Source organism: Phocoena sinus, chromosome 15 (assembly GCF_008692025.1).
Source record: "Phocoena sinus isolate mPhoSin1 chromosome 15, mPhoSin1.pri, whole genome shotgun sequence".
NCBI classification, from domain to species: Eukaryota; Metazoa; Chordata; class Mammalia; order Artiodactyla; family Phocoenidae; genus Phocoena; species Phocoena sinus.
The window spans coordinates 42,667,662-42,689,040 of record NC_045777.1 but is presented as its reverse complement, the minus strand read 5'-3'; the positions used below and the strand labels follow the sequence as shown (position 1 = coordinate 42,689,040).

The 21,379-nt window shown below is 46.5% G+C and overlaps 1 protein-coding gene across 1 annotated transcript in view; it reads left to right on the top strand.

Annotated features, from left to right (window-relative positions):
- The window catches only part of LOC116740472 (kinesin-like protein KIF16B), a 292,307-nt gene that overhangs the window by 203,569 nt on the left and 67,359 nt on the right, over nt 1-21,379 (top strand). The window contains exon 23 of the mRNA XM_032606120.1: nt 2,849-2,971. Within this exon, the coding sequence (XP_032462011.1) occupies nt 2,849-2,971 (123 nt within the window). The remainder of the gene's footprint in view (nt 1-2,848; nt 2,972-21,379) is intronic.

Here is a 21,379-nt window from a genome sequence, read left to right as displayed (position 1 = left end):
TATTCATCCTTGTGTACCCGGCTGCAGAGCCCCTTCTCCACGAGGCTTTCCCGTCCCCTAGCTGGGGTTGCTGCCTCTCCATTTAGGAGCACCAGACCCCTAGGGCTTTGTTCTAGCCCAGCGGCACTAACAGCACTGCTCTGGTTTATCACGCTGTGTGTCGACCGAGCCTGAAGGGGAACACTTTAATTGCTCTTCTTCCTGCCTCCTTTTCCCCCTTCTTGCCCCTTAGCGGGGAGCCCGCAGCTGTGCAGAGAGAGCTCCTCACCCAGTCAGCTGCCGCAGGGCCTGTTGTTCTAACCGGTAGGGAGGATCCGGGAATGGGTCTTCTAAACTAGTGTTACCGGTTCTTGCTTAAAAGCCTGACAGCGGCAGCCCTTCTGCTGAGGTTGTTCTAAGCTCCTTTGCGCTTCCGGACACCACAGCTCTCCACTCCCAACTCCACACACACACGCGCACACACACGCGCACGCGTGCACGCGCTCGCACTGTAGCAGTGGAGTTCCCAGGTGATTGTGTCACATGTGGAAGAGAGGTTATGTTCCCACTTGAAAAATACAGTTACAAGCACGACATAGAAGGTTTCAGAGCTAAGGCAGCAGAGCAAGGACTGCATGGCCAAACCATGGGCTTTGAGGTCAGAGACATTTCTTAACATTAAATATGTTTGTTGAAAATAAATAAAAGCACTAGATTATTTCTCTGCCTTTTCACCTTCAAATAGATAAACATATCCCATGTTTCGGGAGATGTCTACATTCATAATAATTTGGAAATAATACTGTTAGTGGATTGAAAGGTCTTTGGCAATACACGTATTGAGAAACTCTCTTTTTAGGGATTTCCGCTATGGTTTTTGACACCAAGGACAGCTAAACAGGTGCACCACTGCAATAAAAGGAATGGTTCTTGTTTGGGGTAACCAGCCACACAGTGAAAAAGTAAGATACTCTAAAAGGCTTTGGTAACTTCATATCGTGCCAATATGTTTACACTGTCAGCTCGATGAAAGCAGCTACCTGAGGCAAGTCACGTGCCTCCATGTCATCCAGAGACCTGAGCTTTCCCATGCACAGCAAACCTGGACCATCCATGCTACCCCTGGCCGAGGATCCAAGGGTCCAGGACCCCTTTCTGCCTGAGGGAAAGGGAGCTTGTTGCCCCTGTTGTCTTTTTGGTCAAATCAGTGAGTTTAGTTGTATAACCATGGGTTTTCCATCTTCTTAAATTCTGTATATTTTGAGGTGTTTGTTAGCTCAGTTTATCTCAGGTGGATGGACTTACTTTAAAATTTCCTGAAAGGTACTGGGTGAGGTAAGTCAGGCAGAGAAAGACAAATATGCTATCACTTATATGTGGAATCTAAAAAATAGTACAGATGAATCTATATACAAGACAGAAACAGACTCATAGACAGAGAAAGCAAACTTACGGTTACCAAAGGGGAAAATGGGCGGGGGGATAAATTGGGAGTTTGGGATTATCAGATACATACCACTATATATAAAATAGATAAACAATAAGGATTTACTGCATACACAGGGAACTATATTCAATATCTTGTAATAACCTACAATGGAAAAGAGTATGAAAAATATTTATAACTGAATCACTTTGCTCTACACCTGAAACTAACACAATACTGTAAATCAAATCTAATTAAAAATAAAAGAGTGGATATATATGTATGTGTATAACTGATTCACTTTGCTCTACACCTGAAACTGACACAACATTGTAAGTCAATTATACCCCCATAAAAATTTTTTAAAAATAAATTGATAAATAAATGTCATGCTAGCACTATAGTGGTGATGCATGTGGGCTCTCTCGGTTAGCCTGAGTTCGAATCCTGACTCTACCACTTACCTCTAAGTTACCTAAACTCTTAAAATTTACCTAGGCTCTGAGTCCTGGGACTCTTCATCTGATAAATTGGGTTCATAATGCTTCCTGCCTCCTGGGGAGGGTCATGAGGATTAAACAAAACAACGCACATAAACTGTTCAGCACAGTTCTGGGTAATAGTATGTATTCAATAAACGCTAACTTTAATTATGATGCTAACTATAAATATGATTTTAATTATTTTATTACTGTTACTGCTTCAAAAACACATCTTCTTATGTTTCGTAAAGCCCTCCGTTAGTGTTAATGATAAGGATTGTTCAGAGATTTCCTTCTATTCACACTCAGGAGAATTCCTTTCTAATTTTTTTTAATGCCTATTCCTCAAGCCCCTCCGTCTTCCCACCATCCAGACCGTAGACATTTGTCAGAGCCCAGTTGATTATTAATCAGATGGAGTCTAAAGGAAACACTGGGGATTCATTTTAATTGTGGTTTAAAGAGCTTTCCCCACTACACTGCCTTATAGAAATGCCTAGAAGTTAAAAATGAAGTGCATTTGAATAAAATCTCCAGCTTTAGAGCTTTACGTACAGCAGTCTGGTAGTCTGTGAAGAAAAAAGAAGTTGTTCAGTGATCAAGACTTTTCAGAAAAGAATCCGGTTTATACCAGACTTTTTTTTTTAGAGTCAGGATATGTAATCTGTCCTTTTTTTCACTGTTCTTATAAATTGGAAGGAACATCAAAGCCAAACAACATTTGGAAGTGCTTTCGCCCTACCTTTTTGGAATGGTATCCCTAAAGAAATGGTCTTTTGTCATGAGAGAGACTTAGCGTTTCTCTTTCAAAGGAAACCATCATTTTTCTAAGTAAACTCTACTGGTCTGATGCTCTTTTCTTTGCTTGAAACGCGTTTCCTCCGCCTGGCCGGGCGGGGTATTTGCAGTGCAGTGATCTTGGTCTCTCTCTTTGTTCTCCCATCTGATGTGCCTTTGATAGCGGATGGTGTCTCGCTCTTTGGGAGCAAATCCAGACAACCTGAAGGACCCCATCAAAATTAGTATTCCACGCTATGTTCTCTGCGGCCAAGGGAAGGATGAGCACTTCGAGTTTGAGGTCAAGGTAAGTGTCCCTTCTTTACTCTTCTGGGGGATGGAGGCTCGAGGCTCTGCAGTGCTATCTTTTCTCTAAATGGAGCTAAAGCTACATATGAACGTGTTGTTTTGTACGATACTGGTCATGCCCTTCTTTAAACCAGTATGTGAAAGTCTAGGCTGGAGCACATGGAGGGAATTTATCCCATAGAAGGTAGTGGTGGCTGGGGAGTCCGGCTGACATGGAAGTTACTGTCACCTACCAGCCCCACAGGTAAGGTCACCAGCCACCCCAAATTGCCCAGGATTTTCCTGCTTTCGGCACTGACAGTTCCACAACCCGGGAACCTGTTTGGTGCCAGGCAAACCAGGACAGTTGGTCACCCTAGCATGGGCTTAGGCTCAGTTTTTTAATCTATAAAAGTGGGAACAATAATATTTATGTCACAGGGATATTAAGTGCATATAAAGTGCTGACTCCAGTGTTTGGTAGATAATAAAGGATACATTATAGCTGTTGCTGTTATTTCTACTGCTATTTTCATTGTTTTTGTTTCTGTTGTTCGTAATTAGGAAGCTTTCCTAATCTGTTAACACATTATTTGATTTATACAGCTTTTCAGGAAGAGATGTGCCTGTTTCCTTACCTCATACTTCCCCAAATACTTCCCCTTCATCTTATTTCTAATTGACTTCCATTGCCTCATAACACTTCATTAAATACTGCTGGCCGCCATCCCCTCCCCGAGGAATTGATGGTTAATCACACTTCTTCATTTTCGGGGGTAGGCGAGGGTGTTGTATGGTGTTCACTACGGTCCCCAGTATCTGTCTGCCGGGGTGGGGGGGCGCATTCCTAGAGGTGCTTTTGGTCAGATAAACGCCAGAAACTGGATGTTGAGTTCTTCAGACTCGGATTCTACTTTGCTGAGTGACCCAAAGTCTTTACCTGCTCTGAGCTTCAGTTCCCTCATTGGTAAGGTGAGGAAATTGGGCCTCACCAGTGGTTTCCAGATTTCTTTTTCGCTGAACAATTTGGTCAGGGAGTCTTGTAGGAGGAAGAACACTGTAGAAGCAGATAAGCGTGGAGCTGCTTGCTGTGGGGGGAGGGAGGGCGGAGGGATCCTAAGCCAGCCCCCCCCCCACCCCGCGCCCCCGCTGCTTCCCCACTTCCTGGCTGCACCTCAGAGGAGCCCCTGGGCTCGGGGGGGGGGGGGATCCCTCCCCTTAGGCACAGGCGCTCCTTTTCAGTCTTCCTGGAGAAGCAATGCAAATAACTTTCCTGATTAATCAAGGTTTTAGATTCTTATTTCTGCCTACTGAGCCCCCCCCCCGTTTTTTTTTAACAAAACGTGCACATGAATTTATCTCTTTGAGGTTTCTGTTGAGAAGACACGATTCCTGTGTGCTAGTGTTGGTGGTTGAATTTGGCCAGATTCTGCGATTTCTTATTAAAATGTTGCACCATGTCTGTGATCCATTGCTTCTACTCCTGACCTAATGCCTGATTCCTGCCCAGGTTCTTTCGTCAGCCATTTGAAACTGTGTGTGTGGAGAGTTCCATTTATACATATTGAGAGACAGTTTCCTAAGGCGTGTTTGTATTATTTCCGTACTTTTAAATTAGAGGATAAAGACTGGCTTTCACCAGTTCAGAATTTGAATTCTTCAAAACATAGAACTCACAGCACTGGAGGACATGCAGTGATTTTAGTTGGTACATAGATTTATTTTATTTCCATAGATAAATGTATTAATAAAGTATGACTATTAAATCGATTTCATGCATAGAACTTCAGTCATGAATAAAGAAGGTACTTAATTTTTTTTAACTGAGTTGATTTAAATAAAAGTTGCAAGCAAATTGTAGACCTGGCCGTACGCAGGTCTGGCTAAAATTGTGAAGGTGCAACCGTAAAGGCAAGTTAGAGAAACCACATATGGGAACTGTCTGGCACCTTTCAGAATCTAGGCTGGCCCTCTCTGAACTGATCGAAACCCTGTCTGAGAGCATGTCATTGCTCTGCTTCCTTCTGTTCTCATCCCAGGTGTTGCCATCATTAGCACCAGGAATCGACTGTCAGCATTTGCCTGGAGAATTCCCGCTTCTCCGAGTAGGAAGGGCCGCCCTGTGCATTTACAGGGAGGAGGGCTGATGGTCTCACATTCCCGTGGCGGGTGGGGCACCCCGTCAACAGAAGCATCAGGGCCCAGTACTAGAAACAGAAACCCTGGGAATATACTGTCCCGCCCTTAACAAAATAGACAAAAGTAGCCAAGCTCCAGCAGAAGCGTAGCTGTCTGAAAAGTGCCGGGAGAGTGTTACTCCTCCAGGTAACCTCACTGTGCCTCACCTGTGAAATGGGGCCGAGGCAAGCCACAGGCTGGGTTGGTTTGAGGACTGTAGGAGCTTTTGTATGTGAAGTGCTTGGGACAGTGCCGGCCACATCCTAAGTGCTGCATAAGGTGTCGGGAATGAGTGAGATTTTACCCTTGGAATCCCCTTAATGACGTTCAATGTGCTACTGTGTCCTTATGAGGATTTGGGGTTTTGTTTTGTCTTCTTCTTCGCTTTTTGGTTGTTTATTTCCTCTTAGTGTTCTGAGTTTATAAATGAACTATGCCAGCCTTTTCCTTCCATCACTTTATTTCATGCACAGGCAATGTTTTCTAGAGCAAGTAGTCACACTTAGGGTCATACTTGGGCTGCTACTGAATTCTCTTGGTGAGCCAATGGCTTTAAGAAGAGGAAGGTAAAAAGTATTATTTTTAGAAAAGTCTGTTCTGTTAGTCTCAGATCTTCTTTGAAGGAAAATATGATGATAAGGTATATAGATATTTTGTGTCTGGTTCATTTAAGGGGCTGAGCTGACTCGGGCACACGCAGGTCCTGTTGGGTGCAAGTCCCCAGTGACTGAGTTGACAGATCCCCAGGAGGACGCTGGCTTGTGGAGGGGTGGCAGCCCCAGAGCGCTGTCTCTCAGCTTTTCCCTCACCCTTCGTGTTCCCTCTGCCTCCTGCCCTTCCCTACCCACCCTGCTTTAGATAGAATTGATTAGTTATTTAGATTATTCCTTCTTCCTGTCCAATTTCATTTTAATCCCCAAACTGGTAGCTCCAGTCCTCCAGTCCCGTCTGTTCATTGCCAGATGAAGCAGTCATGATCCTTGTTAAAGGGATGCTCGAGGTAGGCTGCAGGGAGCGGGTCTGGGGGGAGAGAGGGAGAGAAGAGTGGTTCCCAAAGGCTTGTCTTCTGATCCCCGATGAGTCCTGAGGAGGTTTCCATCACTGGGCTTTAAAATGAGAAAAATGGAGTTTTTAATTCAAACAGACTGTCTTTTATATCTTCTCTATTTGGGGGATTAAAAACAACTTTCTTTTGTGAACTAACTGTGAGAATGGATAAGTGTAAGATTTTTGGGTTTGGGTCATATTTAATTTTTTAAATCGACTTCATTGAGACATAGTTTACATCCAGTGACATACACACATTTTAAGTACAGTCTGATGAGTTTTGACATACGTGTTTGCCCCTGTAACCAGCACCCCAATCAAGATTTATGAACTTTTCAGTCATCCCAGAAAGTTTCTCCAGCACTGATCTGCTCTCTGTAACTACAGATTACGTGGATCTGTTCTGGCGTGCGGTGGGGATGGGACCAGGTGGCATTTACTGTCCTGGGTCTGGCTGCTTCCACTCCACATGCCTTTTGGAGATTCAACCATGTAGTTAAGTGTAACAGTAACTTGTTTCTTTTTATTGCTAAATAGCATCCACTGTGTGGATACATCATAGTTTGTGGGTTGGTATCTGTTTTGATGTTTGCTTTTGACAATACAGAAAGCTATCATCTCAGTGTCACCTCCCCCTTTATTGACCCTGAAGGACTCATGTGAGAACCCCTGGGTCAGGGTATCTGTTCCTGTTGTTACCCTTGCAGTTATGCCTGCCAGTGTCTCCCAGTAGCACAACCTTCTGGAACTATGTACGCATTTATGTTGAGAGAGGTGCATCCCGCCAGCTGATGTCAGAGACAGACAGAAGAGCTGAAGGTGTGCAGGCTGGCTCCTGTTGGAGAAGAGCACATTCTGTGCTGAATGTGGTTGAACGTGGCCTGCTGGTCAGCAGAACATACCTGCACAGTCCATGCTTGCACGGAGCTATAGGCGTCACAAGTAATAACTCCACCTGGACCACAACAGTCATCCTCAAACTCCTGCTCCCACTGCTTTTCAGCGAATGATACGTGAAATCAATTACCCTGCGTTATACTTGCCATCCTCAGTTAGCTAGGACCAGACTGGGTAGAATTTAATTTTTTTTTAAATTGCATTTCAGCGTGACACAAAATCTGTGCTTATGGCTGACAGAGGCTGTCATACTCTGATGTCATAGAAATAAGCTGATGTCTCCAGCATAGTTTTAAATCTGCTACCTTTTAACTTACATGTTAAAATGATAATATAAAGAAATAATCTAATGCTGGTAATTTTTTTTTAACATTTTGTTTCCTGAGAGTTTTCATCCCTCTAAAACCGGAAGTAATCTTCACAGGAGATTGTCTTCCTGTCTCCTTTGGTGAGTGTTGACATGTACACCAGTGCCCCCTCCACCCCGTTACCCGGTTTACTCCCGTCACAGCCACAGTCCCATTTTCTTCTCTTGGTCGTTGTCGTGTTTATTGCCGGTCCTTCCCATAGGTGTCAGCTCCATGGGCCCTCGTCAGCCTGTGCAGCCGTGAGGCCCCAGCCCTTACACGGGCTGGGCTGGGAATGGGCCCCCATACACATGACTGTGATGTGACCCACACAAGGCTGGCCACAGGTGTTGTCACGGGGCAGAGCATGTTTGGGGCTTCAGGGGTTATGTGGCTGGGTGTCCTTTGTAATCAGCCCCTCGGGGGCCCCTCGTGCTCCATCTCTGTCGGCAGGTTCATCACTGATTCGCCCTCCCGTCCTCATCTGGGCCCCCGGGCACTCTTCAGCCGCTGCTCCTGGAAGCCCATGTGGTAGTGTCATCTCCTGTAAGGAGGCTGCTGGCACCTCGTATTGTTCAGGAGAGGACAGGTCCCCACCTTCTGTCACGTGGCTGCAGGAGCTCAGCCTTGTGTCCACTCGCAGACCAAAGGGATGCGAGACTCCACGCTCTACCTGGAATACATGACGCCCAAAAACCAAGCAGCCCGTGCTAGCGTGCTTATCGGGCCCTTGCTGAAGGCACCGCAATGACAGTCTCCTCCTGTCCCCGCGTGCCTGCTCATGTTCTCTAAGTCCTGGTCAGTGGCCTGAGGAGGAGAAGGAGAGGCAGAGGAAACAGGAGAATGAATGACAGCGGAAAAGTCTAACCTCAGGGAACACGCCCAGCGCAGACCTGTAGACCCTGCGGGTAATCCCTGAGCAGCCCGTGCGGTGGTAGGCGTTTTCTTTTTGAGTTTTTATGTCTGTGAGTCCTGCCTCCTAATTTCCATCCGTCGCGTCCCAGAGCCCGGGAGAGGTTTAGCCCTGAGCGCTCTCCCATCTGCCGGGTCCTCCCTCGAAAGAAGAGACCCTGAAGGTGAGATGGGATAGTGGTAGAACCTCAGGGCGGCCGAGGTTCAAGTTGGAATCTTGCTTTTACATCTGAAGGACCACGTGCAGGGACCCGGGGACCAGGGCCGACAAACGGTGGAACAGCATTAACTCCCAGCGGCAGGAGCACACTGGTGGTGGATCATGTGCTTTATTTGGCCTGAACAGACTTTAAAACTTTTCGAGTGAGTTGTCAACTCTTCAGACTTGGGAAATCTGACGTGGAAATCCAGATTCCCCAAGTCGCGTAAAATGTTTTACACTGACATCTATCAGGCACCTTCTTCGTCCCAGGCACTTTGCCAGACCCTTCCGCAAGCGTGGAAGATGTACCAAAATGGGGATACTATTTACAGTTAATGAATGAGGAAATTGAGTGACTCGCCCAGGGCCACGCAGCTACTAAGTAGATCCAGGTACCAGATGTCCATGGAATCTAAGTCCTCTGAGCCATCCCGGTTCCCTTGCGTACTCATCTTACTGTACCTTCTAAATATCACTACTTTCTGCACCTTTTGGAAGTTGAGGCCCTAGTGTTGCCCTAGAAAAAGTGGCCATTTCCAAATCCTCACTTGTTTTCAAGTGTTGCTGTTATTTTTGTGTGTGCTTTAACTTTGATCTTGAATTCTGGCCAAGTCACGGGCACTTCATATAAATTGGCGCTATTAACATTTTGACAAACCTGGAGAATTTGATGGTGGATAGACCTGCCAGGAAGCATAAGGAGGGAATGCCCAGAAAATGTGCAGTTTGGGAGCTGAAGAAATCACATTTATAGTCAGGGAAATGTCTTTTTATTTGGCAGAACAGAAATAAGAGCCATTTCAGTCTATTAGATAAGCTATGCACACACATACATCTTTCAGAAACATTCCCAACTTGATAGCATATAAATGTTCAGAAGGATTTGTGTGTTGGCGTCTGAATCTCTGCTTATTAGTAACTGATGGATGTTCTCCCGCGTGTGCATTAGCAGAGCTGAGACAAATGGAGGCTTGCGTGAGCTGTGGTCCATCTAGATTCAAATACTCAGTTTGTGGACTATTTTCAAACATAAATATCAAGTGGAAGAAATAACCTTAAAAGAATCATATTTTATCCTAAGGTTTTATTTTTTCTTTAAGCACTCTTCCCATCTCTTTGAGAATGTTGTCTTTCACTAAAAAAATAAGAAAAAACAACTTTCACTTCCCCTATTTTAACACAAAACAACTCATCTTTTATATTGCTGTTGCTTGGGCAGTTGTTTATCTTCACAGAGGTAATGCTGCAGACATGAGAAATGGTGAAGAGGAAATGAGATTGAGTCACAAGCACAGAAGAAAAGCAGTCATCGCCTTGTGATCCCACCTTGGATTTCCATTTCAAGTTTGTTTTTCCGCTATAAGAACATATTAATATTTCCTTTCCTTCATTTCAGAATTCTGGGAGTTTTACATCTCTTCCTAGAGTAAAATTTGTTTTAAAAGAAATCACAAAATGGTTCGAACTCCCCTTTCTGCAGTTGCTGCCCACAGGTACCCTGGCCTTTCAATATGTGTAATAAAAGGCCTTTTTTAGGAACGTGATCGCGGTGCAGGAGTTACCAGGTACTGAGTACCCCAGCACTCTGCTCGTTGCTTCACGTTTTTTAGTACGGCTATAGATTAGGTGTCATGAGCTCATTTTACAGATGAAGAAACTGAGGCTGGAGGAGTTGCATAATTTAGCCACAGTCACACAGCTAAGTAGTGACTGGGCTAAAGTCAGGATCCAGGGCTGTCTTAATCCAGAGCTTTACATGATTGCATTCTCCAACGATGACTGGTAGAGAGTTTGCATTCCGTGCTTTGCCTCTGGGTATCTGAGTAATTTGCAGGAAGGTTGCTTAGGCTGTCATTCTCCCAAGTTCTCACAATTTTAAGGTTCCTCTCCTGTTTTACCGAGGTGTTAGGGGGAGGAAGAAGTATTCCTTAGTAATGATCTTAGATTTGAGAGGCATCCATCTTACCAGAATATTCGGGTCTTGGTACATTCTTTCAAATTTACCTTCAAATTACCATATAAAACTAAGTATACTAAAATAAATGGTATTATCCCTATTTTGAAGGTACTGAGATTGAAGCATAAAGAAGCCATTCTCTCTAGTTATTGCAGATGGCTGAGATTTGGGCCAGCTAGAAAGCCCCGTTTGATTTTGCATCACTTCCTGTTATGCGGAGGGTGCCGTAACCAGCAGTCAGCCGCCAGGCTCCTGTCTACGTGGTGCACTGGATTCAGACCAGGTTCAGGAGCCAGAGACTCCAAGGCACCTTGTTGGTGATGCATCTACACAGAGGATGTCTGGGGCATATCCTAGATAATAAGGCTGAATAATCTTATACCTGCTTGGCTTTGTGAACCCCATAGCCACGCTTCCACATTACCAGCAGGTGGGGACGGATCTAGGGTTGGACCTTAGACTCCCCTCTCCCTGCATCTCCTCCTGCCAGGGTCCGTCTTCTTCCCGCAGGTGCCATGGAGACGGGATTTCTCTAGTTGGTGGAGCTCTAGTTCAAGTTCACAGAGCCCAGTACAGTGGAGGGGTTGCAAGCTTGGCTCAGGAGCTCGTGACCTGGTTGGAGGACACAGTTCAAATGGCAGCTGTCCCCTCGCCCCCAGTACCCTGGATGGTTGCTGACACAGTGTCTTTTCCTGTGTGTCCACTTGGCCACAGAGCTCAGCACTCCTTTGGGTTCCCCAGAAAGAAAACTTTGCTGTAGTTTCCTAGGGAACCAGAGCAGGAAATACATTGCACATCTCAGAGCAAATAACTGAAAATACCCCCTTAGACAATTATGTTCTCCCCAAAGCACCAGTGTCGTCCCCCCCCCGCCGCTTCCTAGATGTCCCCTGGGAACTTCAGCTGCTGCCCCCCTGCTAAGGGTAGTGGTGGGGTGTCAGCTCCAGCCCCCTTCCTTGGCCTGTATCCCCATGCCTACCTGCGTACGCAGAGGACCATGACATTCAGAAACAAAAAATTCTTCAGTTAATAGGACCCACCCTGTAAAGGCAGTTCAGAGACCACCACTTGTTTCTTGATGTGTTTTTTTTCAGGAGTTTTTTCCACACACCTACCCGCACTCATTCTTACCCCCAAATTGTTTATCACTAAATCAAGACTCCTCTCTTCCAAAGGAATCTGGTAAATGACATTTTCTTTGTTTTACAATTCTTTACCCTCTCCCTGTCTCCTCTAGCGCCTATTGTCCAAAAACTTTAAACATTTACAGGTAAATCAGAAAAGACCTGAAATGCAAATCATTCTGCTGCCCACGTTTCAGGCCAGAACGGGAATGAGAAAATAGCAGGGGAGAGTTTACTGAAGAGGCCCTGGGCTCCGCTATCTTTGTTATTCAGTCACTTATTACTTAACAAGTATTTATTTGGTACCTGTAACATTTTTTTAAAGACCATACTAGAAGTATCAAGATATTGAGGAACAGAAGAGATGCATAAGCTGTTCACATACTCTGGGGTCAGTGAAGTGGGGGAGAGAAACACGCAGAAAATAGAACAGTGCGGAGCGAAGGGGGTCATGTTGGGCACCCGGGAAGACTTCAGGTTTTGGGGGGAGTGAGAGGGGGCATTCTAGGCAGCAGGACACCGGGACAGGCCCGCAGGTAGACGGGTACAGATGATGCTTTGGTAACAGGAAGTAGTACCACTTGAGGCCAGCCCTGGGGAGGAGCTCCTTTCTGGTAGAAGCAGAGGACGGCGACGAAGTGAAGCTGAAGCGGTCTTGAAGGGAGGGGGGAAGAGTGCGGTAGCAGCATCGTTCTGGGATGGGCTGAGAGGCTGCTCCGGAGTTGGGTGTGGGCGACCTTAACATCTCAGTAAAACAGCGTTGTCCGTGAGGATTGAAAATCTAGAGCGTTCGGAAATACTCGTCACAGAAAATGTAATTTAGAAGGATTTCCATGTAGGAGTGACCCTACAGAGTTAAAATAGCGTACATTTAGTGTCAGTGCGTCCTGCCTTCCTGGGGAGGGGTAATGAGGGCGGTCTGCAGCAGTTCCGGGTAGCTCACAGGACAGAAGGGGGTTATTCCGACGGGGTTCCACCAGAAGGTCTAGGGAGCTAGGGAGTTTGAGGCAGGAAGAGTGACCTGGAATCCAGCCAGAGCCCTCGGTGAGTGATCAGAAGAAAAGAGGGGCTGGGAGACGGAGAGAGGTTAGAGCATCACGCTGGAGACAGACATCGGTTGCGGCACACTTGGTGTGGGCATCCCCTTCAGAAATCTGAGAGCACTGGGCCGTCTGTCCTCAGAAAGACTGGGCCGTCCTAGAGGTGGACCAGAGCGAGGGGTACTGGGTGGCGAGCTGTGATTAATGGGGTGCTGGCCTCTCCTCCCACCTCCTGGGTAGCTCTATTTGCAACACGTGTCTGAAGAGATATTAATGAAATCTAATGTATTAATGCTTGCTGTTTATACAGATTGAAATATTTGTTATATATTCATATTTCCTCCAGCATGTTCATAGTTATGTTACTGCACAAGACTATTTTGCAGAAATCTGGCAAAACTTGTTTTAGTATATATTAGGGTGGTATTAGACCATTTCCTTCAAGCTATTACTAAATACAGGGAATCTCATTTGTATATACTTGGTGTAGCTCTTCCAAATGTTGTTTAAAAATAAATGTTGTTGAGGAGACCTCTACGAGTAACTGCTTACTTACCTGGGGCCAGTTAGAGTATTTTTCTTTGGGTGAGAAACTGTTGATTCTCTCCTTCTTACACAGATAGATATACACAAGCAAATACATACTGATGACAGGTCTTAAAATCGACAGTCCTTAAACCGGCAAAATATGTATATAACATAAATTTGTGGAAAGCACTCCATTGAGAATTGTTCATAGTGAATGCAGTTCATCTTGTGGACACGTTTATGGTGTTTTAAGTTGCACTTGATCATTTTATGGTCCAGAAAAGATGGATTTGTATCAGCAGACTCGTTCAGTGAGCGAGAAGTAATGAATTTGGTCCTCAAAGCTGCAGAGCAATGATGCCCTGCGGTTTCAGCATGGAAGAGAACAGTTGAGCGTTTTGACCTGATGTGTTGGGTGTACTGACCTTCTGTGCCTCCTCTCTGCATCAGCACCTCATCCTATGCCCAGTTTTAATTTGGGGCAAAATAGGACTTTAGTGTCTATTTCCACTTCCTGTGTAGTTTTCCCAAACGTCACGTGCGCTGTCTCCCCAGCTGTCAAAGTGCGGTTGTCTCTGTTACAGAGAAGGGATCTGACTGTTTTCCTGTGGGGAGGTGGCCACGTGGTTGCCTTGGGCACCATTTCTGTGGTGCTCGTGCTGGTCTTCACTCATCGTCGTTGTGCTCAGCTTGTTTACGTGTTGATAGGCAAGGGGAGACTTAAAGTGTTTTATATAAAAAGCGGGAACCTGAGCCTTTGTGATCCTTGTATTTAACCTGGATTCAGGTGAAAACTTCATGGGTAAAGAATTTGGAAATCTCTCTGTGCCTCACAATAAACTTGGGTTACAAATATATCGAGAATGCACCCTGTTCTCAGTGTAGAGAAAGCAAAAAAAAAGATGCCATTATGTGACTAATGAAAGTAATCTTTGATTCAGATGAACCTGAAAAGATATCACCAGAACAGAGTTAGTGCAGCCAAGATCGTGGAGCCTTACCTTCTCTGAAAAGCAAACTAACCTTAAGTACATCTCTCGGAAAACTACCAGCACCTGATATGGTGCCGACACATACTAGTAGCTCAATAAACGTTTATTCCTTCAATGAGAGGCCTCCCACCACCACCCCAGCTACTGCCAAAGGCCCACTCCCTTAGAAGGCTTACAATCTTGTAGGTTAGAGAGACGTTTATATAATTAATATCGGTTATATAAACTAACTAGTACAAATTTAATTCTATAATTAATGTCCCGTGATGTGTGCTCTGAGCAGAGTGTGAGCTGCATGCCGGGAAGTCACGGAGGAGGGAATGATTCTTCCAGGGAGAAAGGAGTGGAAGCAGGGGTGCTGCCAAGGGAGGGACTGTGGTTGGACACGTGCCCTGGAGGCTGAGCAGGAGGCCACGGGATGGGTGGATACTGAGGAGGCCATTCAGAAGACCCTTCCAGAGACCGAGAAATGTGCCCCATTCCTGTGTTGACCAGTTGTCTGAAGTGTGAGATTTTTAATCCACTGGGAGCAGGGGTTAGAAAAGGTAGTGTTGGGTTAGCCAGGAATAGGTCCTGAATGCCACGCTAAGGGCTTTGACCTTGACAGGGGAGTGCATGGAGGCGAGTAGAAAGCAGGAAGCTTGTGAAAGGGTAAAGGATTTGGAGATTTCTCTCTGCCTCGCTCTAAGCTTGTGTTGCAGTTATACTGAGAATGCACCCTGTTCTCCACAAGCCAGCACATCTGATTTGGGGGCAGCAACACGCAGAGCTTTACAGCAAGGCTGCTCAAACTTCACCCTGCGTCGGAAGCCCCTGAAGATTTTGTTAAAACACAGATTTCTGGGCTCCACCCCAGAGTTCCAGATGAAGTGTGGGTGAGACCTCAGAACTTGCATTTCTAACAAGTTCCCAAGTGAAACTGTTGCTGCTGGTCAGGCGTCCCACTTTGAGAACCGCTGGTTTAGGTTATGGAGAAATTGAAGGCAGAAGCTGCTGAGATCTGTATGTGGGTTTATTAATGTGAGTTTATTAAAATATCAAGACACGAGGCAACAACATGAACCATTGCCCTAAATGTACCCATAATGATCTTCTTTGTTCAGTATTTTGGGGAAATTATATACAGTGTTAATGGTTCCAGAGAGTCCCCACCCTCTTCATTAATGTGGGACTCTTGGAGACACCAGTGTAACGTGGTGAAGACGGAGATCCCTCTGATCCCCTTACAGACCTCGTTGAGCCCAATTCACAGGAACACACAGCTTTGGATAGCTCTCTCCCCGTCAGGCCATCTTCCTCTGTCTCCTTCCAGCTCCACCCCCGCTGTCCCCCTGCATCCTGCATCCCGTTGTGAGCACTGGGGGCTGATATTGAGAAGCAGAAGCAAGTGCACTGGATGCTTTTGGGGGCTCTCTCAGGGACTTTATCTTCCTCTTGCTGGCTTATCATTTTGTGCCCAAATGCCCTGATTCTGCTTCCCCGGGAAATCACTCAGCCGCGCCTGTCCTCCGGAGACTTGGTATGTGCAAGTTGTCAGGGAAGTTGCCATGCCTTATAAAGGCATTATTCTGGGGCCACCGTGGGAAAGGGGAGTGAAACCCAAATTATGAAGTAAGTGTGAAGTAGCTGTTGAATTAATTAGAGATTTCAAAATATGGTCTGACATTAATGAGCTGTGAAAGCAACAAAGAAGAAGAAGCAGGACTTTCCTGGTGGTCCAGCGGTTAAGACTCTGTGCTTCCAATACAGGGGGTGTGGGTTCGATGCCTGGTCAGGGAACTAAGATCCCATGTGCCATGTGGTGTGGCCAAAAAAAGAAAAAAAAGAGGAAGACGCTGCTGGCCAAAGCCTCGCGAGCTGGTGTCCAGTTGTCCACATCCATATCCTGATTTTGCTGGAGGCCATCTCATCTACCAGAGAGATGAACAATGGCCTCGCTGGTCCACTGTTGCCAAGGCTGAGTACACGTAAGACAAGCCCATCCGGGGGCTCCATCCTCCAGCTCTTCCTCAGGATGCCCGTGGTGTGTCAAGTACTCTTCTAAGGTGTAGTGAAAACCAGCTAAAAATCCTAATCCTCCTGGAGCTTATTCTGGTAGGGAAGAGAGACGGAAACAAGACATACACGTAAATATATACAGATTACGTTGTTTTATGGCGCTTCTCAAATATTGCATAGTTTTACAAATTGAAGGTTTGTAATGCAACCCTGCATTGTCAAGATGATGGTTAGCATTTTTTAGCGTTAGAGTGTTTTTTCACTTAAGATATGTACATTGTTTTCTTAGACATGCTATTGCACACTTAATAGACTACAGTAAAGTGCAAACATAACTTTTATAGATACTGGGAAACCAGAAAGTTCGTGTGACTCACTTTATTGCAATCCGCTGTACTGTGGTGGTCTGGAACCCAACCCACGATATCTCGGAGGTGTGACTGTACCATGTTAGGTAGTAAGAAGTGCTTAGTAGAAAGATAAGAAAGAGAAATAAGTAGTGTGGAGATGGGGAGTAAGGGGGTGCAATTTGAGATGGTATATCCAGAGAAGGCATCACTGAGAAACTGGCTTTTGAGCAAAGACTTGAAGGAAGTGAGGGAGCTAGTCACGTGGAAAGAGGATTCCAGAAAGAGGAAAGGTCACGGACAAAGTTCCTGAGGCCACACTTAGTGTGTAGTACATTTGATGGGTTCTAGATAAGCGAGGAAGGCAGAGTGAGCAAGGGAAAACGTGGTGGGAGATGAGGCCAGGGAGGGGACAAATTGTAGAGATCCTTGTAGATCAGCGCAAGAACTTGAACTTGTACCCTGAGCGAGATGGGACGCCTTGGGAGATGTCCCATTCAGCAAAGAAATGGCCTCATCTGACAGTTTTTAACAAGATCACTTTGGCTGCTGTGTTGAGAAAGGAATGAGGGGAATGTTGAGGGGAGGGAGACAGAAGCAGAAGCAAGGGGACCAGGTAGGAGGCTGTTAAATGTAGTCCAGGCAAGAGGTGACGGTGGCTTAGACCAAGATGCTAATGGTGGTGATGGTGCAAAGTGTCAGATTCTCATTATATTTGGAGTGTGGTGGAAAGGATTTGCTGACTGATTGGATGTGAGACGTGAGAGAAGGAGGAACATCAAAGATGATGCCACAGTTTCTGGATTGAAGAAATAGAAGAATGGCATTGTCATTACTGAGATGGGGGAGCAAGTCTGGATGAGATTAATTTTAGTAAATTTAGCCATGTTAAGTTTGAGATGCAGTTAGACACCCAGGTAGGCAGACATATCAAGTAGGCAGTAGGATGTACGAGTCTGGGTTCAAGGGAGAGAGATGAGCATCCCGGGAATCATTGGTATAAGTTTAAGCTATGAGATGGGATGAGATCACCAAGGGAGTGAGCTCAGGTAGAAAATAAAACACATTCAAGGACTAAGCCCTGGGACACTTTGATGTTTAGAGGTCAGGGAGATGAAGAGAAATCCCAGCAAAGAAGACTAAGGTAAGAGAGGCAGCAGCCTGGAAGCCAGATGAAAAAGATGTTTCAAGGAGGAGCTGTCGGCTCCATCAAATCCTGCCATAGGTCAAGTCAGATCAGGGCCAAGAATGAACCAGTGGTTTAGCATGAAGTAACCTGTGGCAGTCGTTGATGACCTTGGTAAGAGTAGATGAGAGTAGTTTGAGTGGAATGTGAGTAACTGAGGCTGGATTGAAGGGAGCCTGGGAAGAAGGAAATTGATGACATCAAGAATAAACTCTTGCGGGGCTTCCCTGGTGGCGCAGTGGTTGAGAGTCCGCCTGCCGATGCAGGGGACGCGGGTTCGTGCCCCGGTCCGGGAAGATCCCACATGCCGCTTAGCGGCTGGGCCCGTGAGCCATGGCCGCTGAGCCTGCGCGTCCGGAGCCTGTGCTCTGCAACGGGAGAGGCCACAACAAGTGAGAGGCCCGCGTACCGAAAAAAAAGAAAGAAAGAAAAAAAAAAGAATAAACTCTTGCGAGGAGTTTGTTATAATAGGAAGGACAGAAATGGAGTGGCAGTTGGAAGGGAAAGGGAGGCCAAGGTGGGAGTTTAAGGTGAGAGAAATCCTAGCTAGTTTAGATGCTGCTGGAATAATCTAGTAGAGACTGAGGATGTGTTGGTGCAGGAGAGAGAAGAGAAAATTGCTGATTGCAGTTTCCTTCAGAAGGCAGGAGGGCATGGAGTCTAGAATCCAGCATCTAGGAAGAGGGGTTGGCCTTAACCAGGAGCAGTGGTGTACATCCCACGCCCGGTAGCAGGAGGGAAGAGGAGATACAAGGCCGATGGTGGCCACGGTGGGCTGAGGGTGGTTGTGGGAGTGTTCTATTGATTGTTTCCACTTTCTCAGTGAAATAGGAACCCAGGTTATCATCTGAGAGTGAGGAGAAAGATGGAGTAAACTGTTTAGAAAACTCTTATCTAAGAGAATGGGAGAATGGATGGAATGGGGAAATGTGGTATGACTGTTCGGAGGCATCCAGGCTGACCTCAAAGTGGTGACTGTGACTTTAAAATAGGACCAGGAAGCCATTTGGTGGCATGTTTTCCTTCATCCCCATCCTGCAGGTACAGGGCAGGAGTAAGCAGACAGCTGGATTTAACCAAGATTGTGGTTTAGCTTAGTCAAGGGAATTTCAAGAGCAGAACAAAGAGATTTGAGGTTGAGTGCAAGGGAAAGATTGTAATGATTGCCCATGGTTTCCAAGTTGGGTGAGGGAGGAACCAGGGCAAAGGTCAAGGAACAGGAGGTCGGGGTGTTGGAGGGATCGTCTGTTGGTTGATGAAATTTCCGAGATTCATGGCAGGAGTTCCATAGCGTTGGAGCAGATGACAGCAAAACCTAAGACGTTCAAGGAGTCGGGGATGTGACTAAGGCGAATTGCCTGCGAGAAGGATGGGTACAGGTAGGATCCGAAGGTGTGGGCTTCACGTAGGTGGGGTTTTAGGAAGGGCAGAGGTGCAGTGGTGTGAAAGTTGGATGGAAGTAAAAAAGCGTCTACCAACCTCCCAGCACAAGAGGATGAAGAGTGTGGGGAGAACACAGTCCCTACTTGAGATGGCTACAGGGGAAGGGGTCCCTCGGGGAGAGCCAGCTCTCAGAGTGAAGATGAACGGGAAATTCCCAGAAGAGGCTGAGGATGGGGGGATTTTGCACTTGACTGACTGTGGGTTCAAGAGGAACAGTGGAAGCAGTCAGAGATCCAGGGAGCACTAGAGTCTGAGGGAGGAGGGAGACCTAGGCTTCTTCTGTGACTTTCTCTGGATTCCAGAGTCCCAGGACAGGATGGTTTCCCTGCGAGCATCCTGCATCTTACTACTCCCGGGTCACGGGTATGGTTCTATTAATTCCTGGGCTTTCTTGGCAAGCAGGCAGCATCACGCCCGCTCGTGTCCAGCTCTCTCCTTGACACCTGGTTTGCGTCCAGCCAAGGTAGCATGTTGCTGTGCTCTTGCCCTAAGGAGGCCCTCACCCCCTTGCTAATTGTGCTCAATGGGGTCTGTTGAGGAGGAGAGAGCTGGGGAGAAAACCCCCAGCTGAGCTGCCAGGAGCAGTGTTTCCCAAGCTTTGGCGACATTGGTACTATTTTTACTAAATGATTTTTTGTAAACATACGTACTTTTTTTTCCTTACAGAAATATCTTTTTAAAAGAAACTCACAAGAAGAAACCTGCCACAATTAAAACACTATTGTAAATGATGAACATAGAGCCAGAACAATGAAAGTTTTAATATTATACATCCTTGGATAACCCCAAATCATCTAATTTGCCACGCGGGGAAGTGAGTGAACCTGCGGATGGCTGAGACTCAGGACTCCCTCTTCCTCCCGAGGCTCCCTGCCTGGGTGTCCTCCCCCTACTGATCTCTGTGGTTTACTGATCCCTGACTTTCCTGCTCACCCCTGGGGTGTACATGCAGGAGAACCAAAAGCTGAATCACCAGCCTGAGAAGGGCGTTTCTCTAATGTGCGGGGTAAGGTTTCCAGTACAGGGGCGCGGCCCCTGCAGAGGCCCAGCGTGGGAAGGAGTGTGTGCTTCCAGGGAGTGAGACACCTGCGGGAGGAGAGGCTGGAGGAGAGGCTGCTGCATGCAGTCGGGTACAAATATAAAATCTGGGTCTTCTAGGAGCAACGTGAAGCTTCTAGGGGACTTAAGGGGGGATGTAGAACGATCAGATTTAAGTTTTTAAAAAGCTCCCCTGTCAATTGTGCAGAGAAGGGATTGGAGGGGCAACTGGATGGAGACACTGGGAGAGGTCTGGCCGAGGCCGCGTGAGACCTGGTGGCCCAGAGTGAGATGGCAGTGGCAGTGAAGGATGGAAGGGTAGAGCGCTAAGGAAGGCCTAGGAGGTGAGAGGTGCAGGAGCTGGTGCTTGTCTGACTGTGGCATGTTGGGGGGACCCGGGGACCAGCGTCTGTCTGGTGTGGCTTGGTGGATGGTGGTGACATGCACTGAGATGAAGTAGAGTTGAGATTGGAGAGAACGGGTGGATTTGTTTCACACAGGCTGACCTTGAAGTTGGTGTGTGGCATCTAAAGAAAGACATCTCCCAGTTAGGGACGTGGGTCTGGAGCTTGGAGGAAGAAGAGTGGGAATGAGATGGGAACTTGATCAGGAGCCTGTGCCTCAGGTGTGACCGTGGAGGCTGGTGGTGTCTCCCAGCCTCTCCTGGTCACCGTGACCTTGGTATGTGACTGATGGGCACCAGTGTCCACCTGCCATCCAATAGGAACAGTAAGTTCCACTACTGGTTAGAGGCTGGACTGATAATTCTTCCTCCGAAACAAAGCAAAATACAGTGTGGGTTTTGATACTAATCATCACTGAGATGCAGACAGATTTTTTTGTTTTTCCTTTGTCCTCCTCCTTCTCCTTTGTCCTCCCTCTTCCTTCTCCTCATCCTTCTTTTTCTTCTCTGCTGCTGCTTCTCTCTTGTCCGTTGCGGTGGCATCTGGAAACCAACACTGACATTTTATATAAAAGTGTAAACATTTCATGTAGGCACATCACTGTAACAAAGGTCACGCTGTGGGATGTCCTTTCTGCACCCCACGTGGAGAGTGGAGGGACACTTCTGATAAGCCATGAAACTCTGTGTCCTTCACTTTACAGAGTCACATGCTGCTCGTAATCGTATTTGGGAAGCAGAGATGCAATGCTTAAGCAGAGTACAGTTATTATTTGTAAGTCTTATTT